Genomic DNA, 13,917 nt, shown 5'->3' with positions numbered 1-13,917 from the left:
GTCACGCCCTTCTGTCATGAACGCCCCTCTGGCCAGCGGGGGCTTGCAAACTCCTCTGATGATGGCACAGTCCTCATCCACACCCTGGTCCACTCATGCATTCACAGACTCAGTGCGTGTGTGTGTATGTTTTTTTGTTTTTGTTTCTTGTTTTTCTGCCACAGTGCATGGCTTGTGGGATCTTGGTTCCCCGACCAGGGATCGAATCCATGGCCCCTGCAGTGGAAGCACAGATTCTTAACCACTGGACCACCAGGGAATTCCCTCAGAATGTGTTTATTGAGCACCTACTATATGCTGGCTCTGGGCCAGGTGGTGGAGCTATACCACCACCTGACAGTAAGCAGACGTGTCCCTGCTGTCAGGGCCCCAGGCTGGTGGGGGAGTGAGAGAGTAATCAAGAAATCACACCCTGAGTGGGTCGTTGTGAATTGAAGTGGGTGCTCTGAAGCACAGAAATGGGTCAGGGCAGAAACAGGGTTCCAAGAGATCAGATGAGACAGGAGTTGGACCTAGTTCAGGGATTCCTGGGGGCTTCCCTGGAGAAATGATGGCTGAACTGGATGGGAAGTATGGGAAGGTGCAAAGAAGTTCCAGGTGGAGGAAAAGGCAGATGTGTAGCTCTCGCAGCTGGAAGGACAATGGCTCACTGAGAAATAGAAAGAAAGCCAGTGAGCAGGAGGGCGGGGTGAGGAGAGGGACCCAGGGGCCTGATGGGTCCTGCCGCCTTCGGGCCAGGGGGAGCACACAGTGCTAAGCAGGGAAGTGACATATTCACATTTGGATGTTGGAAAGATCACCCTGATCCTGATTCTCAACACCCAGCTGGTAAAGAACATTCTTCTAAGAGAAATAGAAATGTGACTGAGGTTTAGAAAGGATTAGAGGATTAATATTCATTTCATTAGGGGTGATGACGATGATACTGCGGTTATGGAAAAAAATAACCATTTTTAAAAATCAAGGCACATATTGAAGCATTTAGGACTGAACAATCACCATGTCTGAAATTGACTTTAAAATATTAAGGAAAAAGACAAATGAAGAAAAATGGCAAGATAATTAACAATGGTTTAAATTAGGTGATAGGTACAAGGAGTGTCCATTATACTAGTCACTCTACTTTGGGGTTTATTTGAAATGTTTCATATTAAACAGAAAAAAAAAAGAATAGCAAAGAAAGAAGAAGGAAAGACAAATAGGTAGATCAATGATACACAGATAGACGGGCAGACAGACAGACAGATAGAAAAGATAACCCTGGTTGTCCAGGCTGGGTTGGAGGGGCCAGGCCTCCCAGGCTGGGCAAGCCCATGAGGACGCTGTCCATTGCAGGTAAATTCTAAAATGACCACCAAGTAGCCTTGTATAATCTTCTCCCTGTGAGTATGAGTGAGACTTATAGATATGATGGGGGATGGCTCCCATAATTACGTTATGTTAGATGGCAAAAGGGAACTTTGCAGGTGTAATTAAGGCCCCTAATCAGTTGAGTTAATCAAAAGAGAGATTTTCCGAGGTGAGCCAGACCTAATCAGGTGGGTCTTCAAAGCAGGAGCTTCAAGGACAAGGAAGTCAGGAGGATGAGCTCCTGTAGCCTTGAAGGCACAGCTTCCATGAGTTCTACAGCTGCAAGGGAATGCATTCTGCTGACAGCAACATGAACTTGGGGAAGGACCTGGAGCCTCAGATGAGATGACAGCCCCGGCTGACACCAGGATTTCAGCCTGTGAGACTCAGCAGAGAGCCCAGTTGCGCTGGGCCTGAACTTCCGACACACAGCAATTGTGAGACAACAAGCCACTCAATTAGTGATGGTTTGTGACACAGCAACAGGCAACAAATACACTGTTAAAGAGCTTAGGTGAAAGAATCAGAGGCTTGGATTAGGGTAGTGCCAGTGGGGATGGTGGGAAGGGGGTAGGCTTGAGAGTGTTTAGAGGTTCAAATCGGCCAGATGGATTAGATATGAGAGTGAGGCAGTGGGACATCTGGAAAGACTCCTAGATTTCTGGCTTGAGCAATTGAGAGGCGGGCCTGCAGGAGGACGAGGCCAGAGGGACAGCCTAGGTGTCCCTTCAGGCATCTAAGAGAGCTTGCCAAGCAGGCTGCTGGGCCCGGGGAAGGTGTGGGCTGGAGATGAAGCAACATGGGCAGTCGCTGGTGTGCAACAGAGGCTAGCGCCAAGGGGCATGAGGAGATGGGCCCAGGACGGAGCCTTGGGGATTTGACTCTGAAAGTGCCTGGAAGGGCTGATGGTGGAGGCACGGGTGGTGTCCCAAAAGCTGGGGAAGGGAAACGCCTCAGGGCGAGGGGCAGGGGCTTAGGCTGCACGTGTCATGGGCCGCCAAGGCCTGCCATCATGACCTCTTCATGACCTTTGCACTCTGTCTTCTCCCCTTCCCCACTACCACTGGACAACTCCAGCCCAGGACTCCTGGCCCTCCCCCGGCCTCCTTCAGCAGCCTCACCCCCCTCACTGGCCTCCCTGACTCCAGTCCCTGCCAATTCTCCAGGGTCCTTCTTATACACTCATGTCTGAGATCACATCCCTGCTTGGGACTCCCTGAGCTCCCAGGGCAGCCCTGGGAGGGCAGGAACCAAGTCTGACTCACCTGCTACTGGGTCCTATGTGGGTGCTGGTGACAAAGTTGCAGGTACTACTGTGGTTTGTGATATTTCTGTGGTCTGCAGCCTGCAACCATACTGAAAGGAAAGATAATTTAAGATAGGAGTTTGTGAGAATAAAGATGTGATTTTTTTTCCCCACTCAAGTCCACAGACCTCCTGAATCCTAACTACCAACCCCAAGATGAAGGGTTGGAGCTCCATCCATAACGACACATAAATTGGTGCATGGCCAAGAAGGAAGACACTGTCAGCAAGCAGTGGCAGCAGATTCGGCAGGGCCACTTTGAGTGCAGGAGGACAGATTGTCTTCCTTAAGCAGGAAGACAAGTTCATTGACAGCCAGCCTGCCTGCAAGGAAGAGGCAGCGTGGGAGGGTCTGGGCTGAGTTTGAGGGTCAGAGGGCATTCTAGGCAGAGGGCACCCCATGAGTGACCCCAGGCAGGTCCCACCTCTCTGGGCCTCCATCCCCCATCTGTGTGATGAGCAGGTTGGTTCCCAGGCCTCTCAGGGCCTACAGTTCACCTCTGGTAAGGAGGACCCTGACAACCAACGTGCCATCCAAATGTTCCCCTTGGTTAAGCGAGGGCTCATCGTGAACCTGCCCTCAGACCCACGGGTAAGCAAGAACAGAAATGCCTCTCAACTGGCTCTGGTGGGAAGGGGAGGGTATTGGCTCCGCTACCAGGAAGGCTGGACTTCCCTTCCCATCCCTCAGCCCTGCTCTCCTCTGTATGGACTCCGTTCTCTGCCCCTTCTGCTACCCGGGTGGCTGTCAGAAGCTCTCTTCAGGCAGCCCCACTGCAAAGACAACCCAAGTCCTGGGATTGGCTCCGACTGGACCAGCCCTGGACCAATCACTGTAGCCGGGGAGATGCTGTTTTCTGACAGGCAGGCCAGGTCAAGTGCCCACCCCACATGGACTGAAATGGGGGCTGAGTGGGCCCCAGAGGAAATTCTAGGACCGTGGTAAGAAGAGGAAGGAGTGGATGGATGCTTCACCCACAAAAGTAGCAAAAGCCACCGCAAGGGGTTAAACAGTGGCCCCTCAGTGCCCCCACCCCAAGTTATGTCCACCCAGAACCTGTGAATGTGAATGACTTTGTGGGGCAAAGTCTTTGCAGATGTAGTGAAGTTAAGGCTCTTGAGATGAGAGCGTCCTGGGTTTAGGGTGGGCCCTGAATCCAATGTCAAGTGCCCTTATAATAGGGAGGTAGAGAGAGATTTGAGCCACAGAGACGCAGAGGCGTGGAAGCCATGTGACAGCAGAGGCAGAGACTAGAGTGACACAGCCCCAAGCCAAGGACTCCCTGGAGCCACCAGGGGCTGGAAGAGGCAGGAGGGATCCTCCCTTCAGAGGGAGCGCGGCCCTGACGACACCTTGGTTTCTGATTTCTGGCCTCTAGAACCATGAGGGAATACATTTCTGTTGTAAACCACCCAGTTTGTGGTCATTTGTGACGGCAGGCACAGGAAACTAACACACCCACCCCAGTCTCATCGTGAAGCACCTTGTAACCCCAAGGGTTGAGAGTCTACATAGGGGCCGGGCCTCAAACATGCCCAAACTTTCTCTCTGATCCAGCCCCTTACCTGTCGCTCTCAGGATGTACCACTGTCCCCAACACTGCCATCAGAAAAGGACAGCAGTGGATGTGGACAGCTGTTGGGCTCTAAACATTCTGCAATGAGCCTTCGCAAAGTAGGTGTTAGATAAATATATCAGTATGACGAAGTGAGGAATTCCCTGGCAGTCCAGTGGTTAGGACTCGGCGCTTTCACTGCAAAGGGCTGGGGTTTGATCCCTGGTTGGGGAGCTAAGACCCCACAAGCCACCCAGAGTGGCCAAAAACAAAAAACCCCCACTGAAGTGAGATCTAAGTATACAAATACAATCACTGCCTTCTTCTCAAGGCTCAGGGGTACAAATCCCAGCTGTGCTGCACCCTGGCCTTGTGAATAAGCCACTTGGCATCTCTGAGCCTCAGTTTTCTCACCTGCAAAATGGGGATGATGAAATTGCAGTCCTGGGACTTCACTGGTGGTCCAGTGGTAAATAATCTGCCTTCCAACGCAGGGGACGCGTGTTCGATCCCTAGTCGGGGAACTAAGATCCCCCAGTGTTGCAGGGCAACTAAGCCCCCGCGCCACAACTACAGAGCCCACGCACCCTGAAGCCTGCTCGCCACAACTAGACAGAGAAAACCTGCATGCCACAACTAGTTGCCGCACTGCAACAAAGAGCCCACGCGCTGCAACAAAAAGATCCCGCATGCCACAGAGAAGCCCCAACGCAGCAAAAAATAACAATAAATTAATTAATTAAATAAATTTCTTTAAAAAAGAAAGAAATTGCAATCCTGCAGTTAGAGTGGGGGTTAAATGAGCTGGACGCTATGAACTTGGCCCATTGCTGGGTGTTTAAGAAGAGCTGTCTCCCTTCTCCTTCCCCCACCCCCATCCCTGCCCCCCCAGTGGACCACAACCCATGCTGGGGTCTGGGAGGACAGCACCATTTTCAGGCATTTGTTGGCCTCAGTCACTCTTGCTTTTGGAGGCTCTGCTCACATCATCGCAAACGTGAATATACCCTTACAAAATGTAATTTTTTTTCCAAAATAGATTTTGAAACGGTTTTTGTAATTTTGCTCTTGAATTGGTTCCTTGACTCTGCCTTTGATGACCTTAGAGCAGATACCTAACCTCTCTGGGCCTTAGCTGGCTCATCTGTGAAAGCGATAATGATGTTCCTTTATAAGTCACGGGGTCCAATGTCAACATTTGTAAAGTCATAAGACAGAGCCCGACACATAGCAAGTCCTGCATACACGTCTGCTAAATAAGATAAAATGCCAGTAACTCTTCATTTCTGATTTCTTATCAATGACCCCGAATTCTCAGAATTCTCACTACTTGAGAGTTCCCCACTGTGGTGAAACTTTCATAATTGCCACATTGAAAATAATGATGACATAATATCACATCCTGTAGGTATTTAGCGAAGCATCTCTTTAATTTTGTCACTTTATTTTTGCATTTTGCAGTGGTACACCATGTTGGTTGCTAATACAATTTCTACCGCCCCAAGGGGACAAAGGCTGTGTGTTCATGGGCAAGGAAAGCAACTTTCAGCAGGAACTCTGAGAGCAGGGGCCTGGAAGAGCCGGGAAAAGGAGGGCAGGCTCTCCAGCTCTCTGCCGGGCTCACCCGACCTGTCCTCGCATCATGTCTGGGCTGGACAGGCCCGAGGGGACATACAGTTCAGCCTCCTCGTTGACAGATGGGAGGCCCGGGGCTCTGGAGCAGAAGGGACTTGCCCAGTTTCAAACTGTGTGGTCCCAGGTCTCCCTCCGATGATCAAATTTCTTTCCCTACTTCAACCCCTCTCACATTAGCACAGCACCCCCTCCTCCTTATCCCGGGGTCCAGTTGTTCTTCCCAGGGACAGCCCGCTGCCCTGCAGCTCCATGAGGAAGGGCTTCTCCTTTCAAAACTTGCCATCCCACGTCTGTTCTCCAATGGGCCTTCCCTCCTGAAACCAGAAAAAGGACGAGCTGATGCCAGATGGTGTGTGGGTGGCTGTCTTCCTGGCTCCAGGGTTCGAATCTGGCCTCCAGGTTTAATTTGCCGTGTGATTTTTGAGTGTGACTCAGCCTCTCTGGTTTCTGCTTGTCTCACCTAACACAGAAGATGACACCAGTTGCCTTCTGGGGCTCAGGACTATTCTTGTCCACGTTCGTGAATCTTCTGGCATAAAGCAGTTCCTCAAGAAACGTTAGTTATGTATCTCCCCAGCCCCCAACCCCATCAGGCACTCCCTCTTTCAAAACCTCTGAATCCTTTCTTCTCCCCAGTGTGTCGGTGTCTAATAATAATTTTAAGGTTATCCCCTCTGGGGAAATTTTAGCAGAGATCTATTAAAAAAAAAAAGTGGAGTGCTAAAGGTAGAGTTTCTGCCAACAGCTGAGGATGAGAAGATATCTCGTGTGTCAGGCGGACGGTGGAAGGGGTCAGAGGAGGGGAGAATGAAGGCTGTTGAACCTTTACAGGTGGCTCCTCGGTCTTGGTAGCACGTGAGAAGCACCCAGTGTTGGAGAAGCTGTTGCAGTCTTGAGCTGGGGGCGGTTGGATTGAATTTTCCAGATGAAAACGAAGCCTGAGGAACAGGAATTCCAAGAACCTGAGTCACAAGAAGGGGAGGAGTCAGGCTGGGAAGCTGCTGACAACACATTCACGTGACCGCAAAAAAGTTTCAACAGATTATCAGGGTGGATGAGGGAGCCTTTGAACCTGCCCCTTGGACCTTGTGCTCATCCACCCCAGGCGAGGCTATTTACTCCTGACCTACTTCCAGAAATTGTCTTTTCTAAGGCCAGGGGGGTTCTCGGAGATCACCCAGCCCCGCGTGCCATTCTATGGGCAGTAAACAATGCTCAGAGAAGAGGAGGTTGGCGGCCAGGCACTCGTGTAGGAACTGGCGGCTTCTCTGACCAGTGCCTGGGAGAAGAGCTCTCTGGCAACATTTGTTTCTAACACTGACTGGCCCTTTGAATGAGATCAGCCCAAAACGTTTAGAGAGAAAGACATGAACCATCAAAGCTGTTGTCCCTCATACACCCAAGGATGGTGTCCAGGTCTACGGGGCAAGGATGTCGGGGAATGAAGCAACAGGCCTGTCAAAGCAGATCGGTTGTGGTTGATTTTTCTTTTCGCTAAACGTTGCCTTATTGCTGCTCTAGGGCTGTTTGCAAAATAAACCTTGGGGAAAGAATCGTTGGAGTGGAGAGCTTACGTGATTCCCTCCACCTCAGGTTCGCCCATTGTCTTGGTTTTCTGTTGCTGCCAATAACAAACTAACGAAGTAAGCGCCTTAGAACAACACAAATTTATTATCTTATAGTTCCATGGGTTAGAAATACGTCTGGAGGAAGTGGGGGTGGGTGGCACCCACTGGGTTAAAATCAAGGCGCAGGCAGGGCTGTGTTCCTTTCTGGAGGCTCTAGGAGGGAATCCGTTTCCTAGCCTTTTCCAGCTTCTAGAAGCTGCCTGCATCCCTTGACTTGTGGCCCCTTCCTTAACCTTCAAGACCAGCAGCGTTGCATTTATCTGATCATTCTTCTGTTGTCACGTCTCTTTGACTACGGCCAGGAAATCTCCAGTTTAAAGAATGTATGTAATTACACTGGGCAAACATGGATAATTCAGGATACTCTCTCCACCTCAATAGCTTCAACCTAATCACATCTGCGAAGGCTCTTTTACCATGTAAGGTAATATATATTCACAGATGCCAGGGATTGGGGTTGGACATCTTTGGGGGCCATTGTTCTGCCTATGTATTCTTCTTTTCTCCTCAGTGGTCTCTCTAAAAAATACATTTCACTTCTCTGCAGAAAAGAACATATTCACTGTCATGGGGAATATGGCTAAACCAGAATTTTTTCAAGGATTTTAAATCTTTTTATTTTTAATTCTATTTTACATTCTGCATATATACAGAAAAGTCCATAACTCAAAAAGTTGCAGTCTGATTTTTAGAAACTGACCACGCCAATGTAAATCAGCACTCAGATCAAGAAACAGAACGTGCCCTGGGACCCCAGAAGCCCTGCTCGTGCCAACTTCAAGTCCAAAATATTATTCAACATTTGTTGACATTAAAAAATTTCCTGGAACTTCCCTGGTGGTCCAGTGCTTAAAAATCCGCCTTCCAATGCAGGGGACGCGGGTTCGATCCCTGGTCGGGGAACTAAGATCCCAAGTGCCGCAGGGCAACTAAGCCTGTGTGCCGCAACTACTGAGCCCACACGCTCTGGAGCCCTCGCACAATAACTGGAGAGCCTGCATGCCACAACGAAAGATCCGGAGTGTGCAGCTAAGACCCGACACAGCCAATTAAATAAACCAACAAACAAACAAATAAATAAATATTTTAAAAAATTCCTATGTGGGCAATACTTGGAGTATGATTGAATGAAAAGGAAAGAGCCCAAGCACTGTTCATTTATTCATTCAACGAATATTTTCTGGCACCTGTCCTGGGCTGGATGCCAGGGAAAATGGGATGCGTTGATTCGATGAGGGTCCTCTGGCACAGAATCTATGGAGGTAACTCTGTGTGTGTGTGTGTGTGTGTGTGTGTGTGTGTGTGTGTTGGGGGGTGTGGGGAGGGAGTTTGTGAAAGAGATAAGAATACAAATGCATCGACCAGCCCTAACCAGAAGGCTTCCCAGGGAAAGTGGGTCCCGAAGATGAACACAGCCGAGGAGAAGAAAGGATTTCCAGCAAGGGGGAGAGCACAAGCATAGGGGTGGCAGTGGGGCAGGCAGGGTCATGGTGGAGTTTGGGGAAACAAAGAGAGAGATGACCCCTGGAATTGCCAGCCTCTGGGCCCTTGCTCAGCCATTCCCATTTCCCATTTTACCAGCCCGAATCCCAGCTGTCCGGACTCAGAACCAGAGGCCATAGCCCTCAGGCCAGCGTCTTCATTTCACAGATGCAGAAGCAGGCCCAGAGGAGAACATACACACACTGCTGGTCATTGGCTTCATTACTTCTCTCACTCCACACCTCTCTACAGAGCCTCCCAACCCCTACCCTCCCCTGTGCCTGGTGCTGGGGACACAGAGGTGTCAGGCTCCGGCCCTGCCCTGAGGCACGCAAGGCCTGGTGGCACAAAACAAGCCATGAGGCCTGAAACACGATCCAGACCACCCATTTCTTCCTCCAGGGCAGTTGCCATACCCCACAGTCCCTTACTGCCTATTCCACTTCCCCGCTTCCCTATCAGGCCTCTCATTCATTCTTCATTTGCACATCCCGCATGTATTTACTGGGCATCTACTTCGTGCAGGGCAATGTTCCAGGCACAGGGAACACAGCTGTGCGGAAGACAGACCCCTTCCTCAGTGGGGAAATCAGACAACGAACAGAACACAGAGCTATATAATGGGATGTCACCGGAGGTAAGTGCTGCGCTGTGAAGAAAAATAAAGCAGGGTAAAGGGCTAGAGGAGAGGGAAGCTGGTGTTTTAGGTAAGGTGGTCAGGGCAGGCTCTTAGAGGAGGTGACTCTGGGACCCAAAGGAAATGAGGAAGCGTGTGTGACAAGGATGGGGGAGAAGGGAAGGGGGTGGGGCCTGGAGACAGGCCCCTCCTTGATGGGTCTGTGGACGGAGGCTAGTGTGACTGCAGGGGGATGTCCTTGGCCATTTAGCTAGTTGGGAAATCTCAGCACTCTCCCTCCATTTGCATCTCCCAGGTCCTTAGAAATGGGCCACGGGGGCTGAGGTCTGGGAAGGGCCTCTAGCTGCCTCTCACCTAGATCTTCCTCTCTCAGTGGAGGCCAGCACGCGGATGGATGCCCACTGGACCTTGACCTTCATCAGGAGCATGTGGCCAGCTGACCTCATACCTCTCCACGCCTCAACACCCTCATACTTAGTTAACACTCGGAGCGAGACCCCATCGTACAGCTGAGGAAACAGGCTCAGAGCCTTTCTCAACGCCCTGCACTGCGCCAGGCGGAGGAGTCTGGGGGCAGGAGAGGCTCTGCCACCGTCCCCCCATGAGACCTCTTTATGGCGGAGGGTGACCTCTTTCTGGGTTCTGAAGAGGAAGTTCCCAGGGGAAACCGGTCCTGACAACTTGACTGAGGAGAAACGGAGGGTGGCAATGGGGAGGGCAGGGGACAAAGTCAGTCTCTCGCGGGGCGAGGCGGGGCGGGGGCGGGGGGTACGGCCCGGAAGGGGCGATGGGAGGAGCTCAGAGACGCCAAACTGCCCGAGGGCGTACAGGGGCTGAGGTCGGTCTTGGGGAGGGCCTTGCAGGGAGGGCCTGGAGAAAGTGGGCGCAGGGGTGGAGGGGCCGGCGAAGGCCGAGGCGGGATCCCGAGAGCCATTTGAGGAAAAGCTTGGCCGGAGTCGGAGGTCACCGGAGGCTAGACGCTTGGGGCGGGGCGGGGCGGGGCCGGAGCGGACCGGGCGTTGGAGGATGGGGAAGGGAGCCAGCCCGGTAGGTCCGCGGCGGGAGGTCAGAGGAGGGCGGCCCGGGGCGTGGCCTTGGGCGGGTCTGGGGTGGGGCCTGACGCGCAAGGGGCGGGGTCTAGCTGATCGGGGTCGTGGTCTTGAGGGCGGTGGCGGGACCTGGATGGCTGGGGTGTGGCCTGAGGGCGGGCAGCTACCGGGGGCGGGGTCCGGATGGCCTGGGGGCGGGGCCGGGCGAGGCGGGGCGGGGCAGGCGGCGGCCTGGAGGCGGGCGGGCTGTGTCGGCAACGCGGAGGTGCGCTCGCCTCACTGGGCTCGGCAGGAGGCGGAGGCGGCGGCGGAGGCGGCGGCGGAGGCGGCGGCGGGGGCGGTGACGCGCACAAAGGCGGATTGTGGCTTCACTGGTGCTCGCGGCGGGCGGCGCCGGGGCGGGGGCGGCGGGGCGCGCCGGGGGCCCCCGCGGGTGCGGCGCAGGCGATGAGCCGGGGCCCGGCATGGCCTCCGCGCGGCCGCCGGGCCGGGCCTGCGCCTCGGCACCCGCGCCCGCGGGGCTCCGGGCCGGGCCGCCCGCCCTCCCCGCCGCCGCCGCTGCCGCCGCCGCCTCCCCGGAGCCTGCGGGCGGCGCGGAGGCCGAGGAGCGCTCGCTGCAGCACATGCTGCGCGCCATAGCCGAGGAGCGCGGCCGCCTCAGCCTGCGCCGCGAGGTCTGCGGCCTCGGTGAGTGGGGTCGGCCGGGGTCGAGGCCGGGGCCGCCGCGTCGTCGGGGTGTGCGCGCCTCTGGGTGTCTCTGCGCGTCTCTGTCTCTGCGTGTGTCTCTGGGGCTCCCTGCGTGTCGCATCCCCCTCACGCCCCCGGCTCCCCGCGTCCGGCTGTTTCCTGTGCCTCCGCGTCTCCGTCTCTGATTTTGGTCCCAAGAGCGGTCCGGCACGCTCTCGTCCCTGTGTGTCTGTCTCCCGGGTCACTCGGCGTCTCCCTCTGTCTGTCCATCCGGGCGTCTGTCCGTCTCCCTCCTTCCCCTCCGTGGCTCCGACAGGCCTCTTCCTTCTCCAAGAAGCCCTCCCCGGGGCCTCAGTGCCGCTGCAGGGAGTGCGGGCGCTGGATCTGGGGAGACCCGGAGCCCGACATGGCAGGGCCGGGGCCCCGTGGGCTCCGGGCAGACCTCCCTGCCAGCTGCCCCGGCCACCGTCCCAGCTCGCCGGGAGGGCAGGTCTCCGGCGTCCTGAAGCCTTTGTCTTCCCGTACCGCTCTCTCTGCACATTGGCTCTAACTGGGGACCTGTTGGACCGTCGCCCCATGAACCCACCCGCTTGGCAGCGGGAGCGGGGCCGGCCGCCTCTCTGGGTGTGATGCTGCTCTAAGGAGGCCCTAAGTCCTAGATGGGCCGGTGACGTGGGGTGGAGGTGCCCCGTGTGGTTTGAGAGAGCCTGGGGCTCCAGGTGTAGGTGGGGTCTTACGGCATGGCTGGGCGTGAAGTGATGGCTACTGACGATCGTGTTCAGACTAAAGCCCGAGGAGGCCGTTTTCTCTCTGAAAAGACCCCTCCCTTCTTCCTGCGGGAATGACTTCATACCACGTTCTCAGCCACCCCCCAGCCCCACCCTCGTCCCCAGTCTGGGCTGGGGCTGTCTGAGGGGGCGACAGCATTTTGTGGAGAAGGGAATGTCAACCTTGGAGATTCTGCCAGACCCACTCCCTTTCATTCACCATTGGGGAAACGGAGTCCCAAAGAGCCAGCGCATCCCCACCTAAGGTCACAAGGCATTCCAGGCCCCTCAGCAGGCCACACCCTGGAGGCTGGAAGACGAGAGGAAATAAATCTGCGGCCTCCTTTTTTGCAGGAGGCGGACTTGGTACAAGATACTTCCCCTCAGCAGGTCTCAGCCCAGCCTGCCCTGGAACAAAGCTTTCCTCAAGCATGGGGGTGGGGGTAGGGTGTCTACAAGCCGGGGTGGACAAGGACAGAGGTTCTTTGGTCTCTTCTGAAAAGGTGTCACTAATTAGTTTCGAGCAGAAATGGAAGGGTCCTCATTCGTTCATTCAGCACATGTTCATTGAGCACCTACTGTGTGCCCGGCTGCATGCCCGCCTGGCAGGCCGCCTGTCACCTGGCACAGAGTGTCTGAGAGGGGAGGGGTCGGAGGGACCATTGCTCAGGCCCCTCAGCCCTGTTTGCTCAGCAGCTCCGGGCACCCCTCCTCACTCCCCTGTCAACACGGTCCTACTGTCCTCTGAGCATCTCTCTGCCCTGTTAGACAGTCCCTGCCCCCAGGAGCCTGCACTGCCACCCCCTAAGAACAATAATTTGCTGTAGCACCTGGCATTTCCTGGGTACTCAGTGTGTGCCAGGTGCTTTACGCAGGCTCTGTCAATTCGATACTGACCTTGCCAGATACAGGAACATTATCTCCACTTCACCGATGTGGAGCCTGAAGTTCAGAGAGGCAAGACACTAGCCCAGGGACAGCCTGCGAGGAAGTTGTATAGCTGGGATTGACCCCTGGTCAGTGGGACCCAGTGCCTGTCCCCGCAAATGTCCCAACCAGGCCTTGCCGCACCTACTGCGCTGCGTCTGGGGAGGGGACCTGCCCATAGTAGGCCAAGAGCACAGCCTGGTGGTTGCTCTATTGCTGCGTCTCCCCTCCTGCCTCTAGTCCCCCCTCACGCACAAGCTCTTCCCATCTTACCACCCCCAGCCTCTCAGAACTCAGTCCCTGTAGTGCTCTGATGCGCTGCACTTGTATTTCTGCTCTTTTCTGCGCCTGGAAAGCTACCTCATACTTAACCTGCCCTGCAAGCACGTGCAGGTCTCCCTTCAGGCCTCAGAGCTAATGCTGCCACCCGGGGACCCTTCCTCCGCCCCCTGTCCTGCTGCCTGTGCTCTCTTTGTACCGGGTTCGTGTCCGGTGGACGAACGGACGACTGTGGCACTGTGATGGTCTGTGTGGCTGTCTCCCCAGTTAGCAGGTGACCCCCCCCACCCCCCACACGCACAGGGCATTGCCCAAGTCTGAGTCTCCTCAGTGCCCAGCATGGGGCCCATGCAGAGCAGAGCCCCAGGGCACACTCAGCAAATGAATGAGAGGATTACTTTCTGGGCTGGGGAATGAAGGGTGTGGATGGGCAAGGAAGTTGGAAAATTAAAGTCTTAGAAGGGCTCACGTTGCCCGTCTCTTTCATTTTTCAGATGAGAAGAAATGTGATGTTCAGAGAGGGACAAGCTAAACAGTGACTTCACGCCCAAAGTAGAGTTAGGACAGAATGATTGGCCCGAGCACCCAGGTGTGAGCCCAGAACACCCTCCCCAA

General features: G+C 54.7%; 1 protein-coding gene across 8 annotated transcripts in view; it reads left to right on the top strand.

Moving 5' to 3' along the window:
* The first annotated feature begins 11,091 nt into the window (after positions 1-11,091).
* Positions 11,092-13,917, top strand: part of KIAA0930 (KIAA0930 ortholog) — a 44,644-nt gene continuing 41,818 nt past the window's right edge. For all 8 annotated transcript variants that reach the window (XR_002647845.3, XR_002647848.3, XR_002647846.3 and 5 more), the window contains exon 1: positions 11,092-11,329. Coding sequence is in view for 1 of the 8 variants with exons in the window: in XM_022597077.3 (XP_022452785.2) it covers positions 11,107-11,329 (223 nt within the window). In the remaining 7 variants the exon portion in view is untranslated. The remainder of the gene's footprint in view (positions 11,330-13,917) is intronic.

The sequence above is a fragment of the Delphinapterus leucas genome, chromosome 11, assembly GCF_059928025.1.
Source record: "Delphinapterus leucas isolate spDelLeu-1000000601 "Yukka" chromosome 11, BTC_Dleu_Yukka2, whole genome shotgun sequence".
NCBI classification, from domain to species: domain Eukaryota; kingdom Metazoa; phylum Chordata; class Mammalia; order Artiodactyla; family Monodontidae; genus Delphinapterus; species Delphinapterus leucas.
This window is presented reverse-complemented; position numbering and strand designations above follow the sequence as displayed.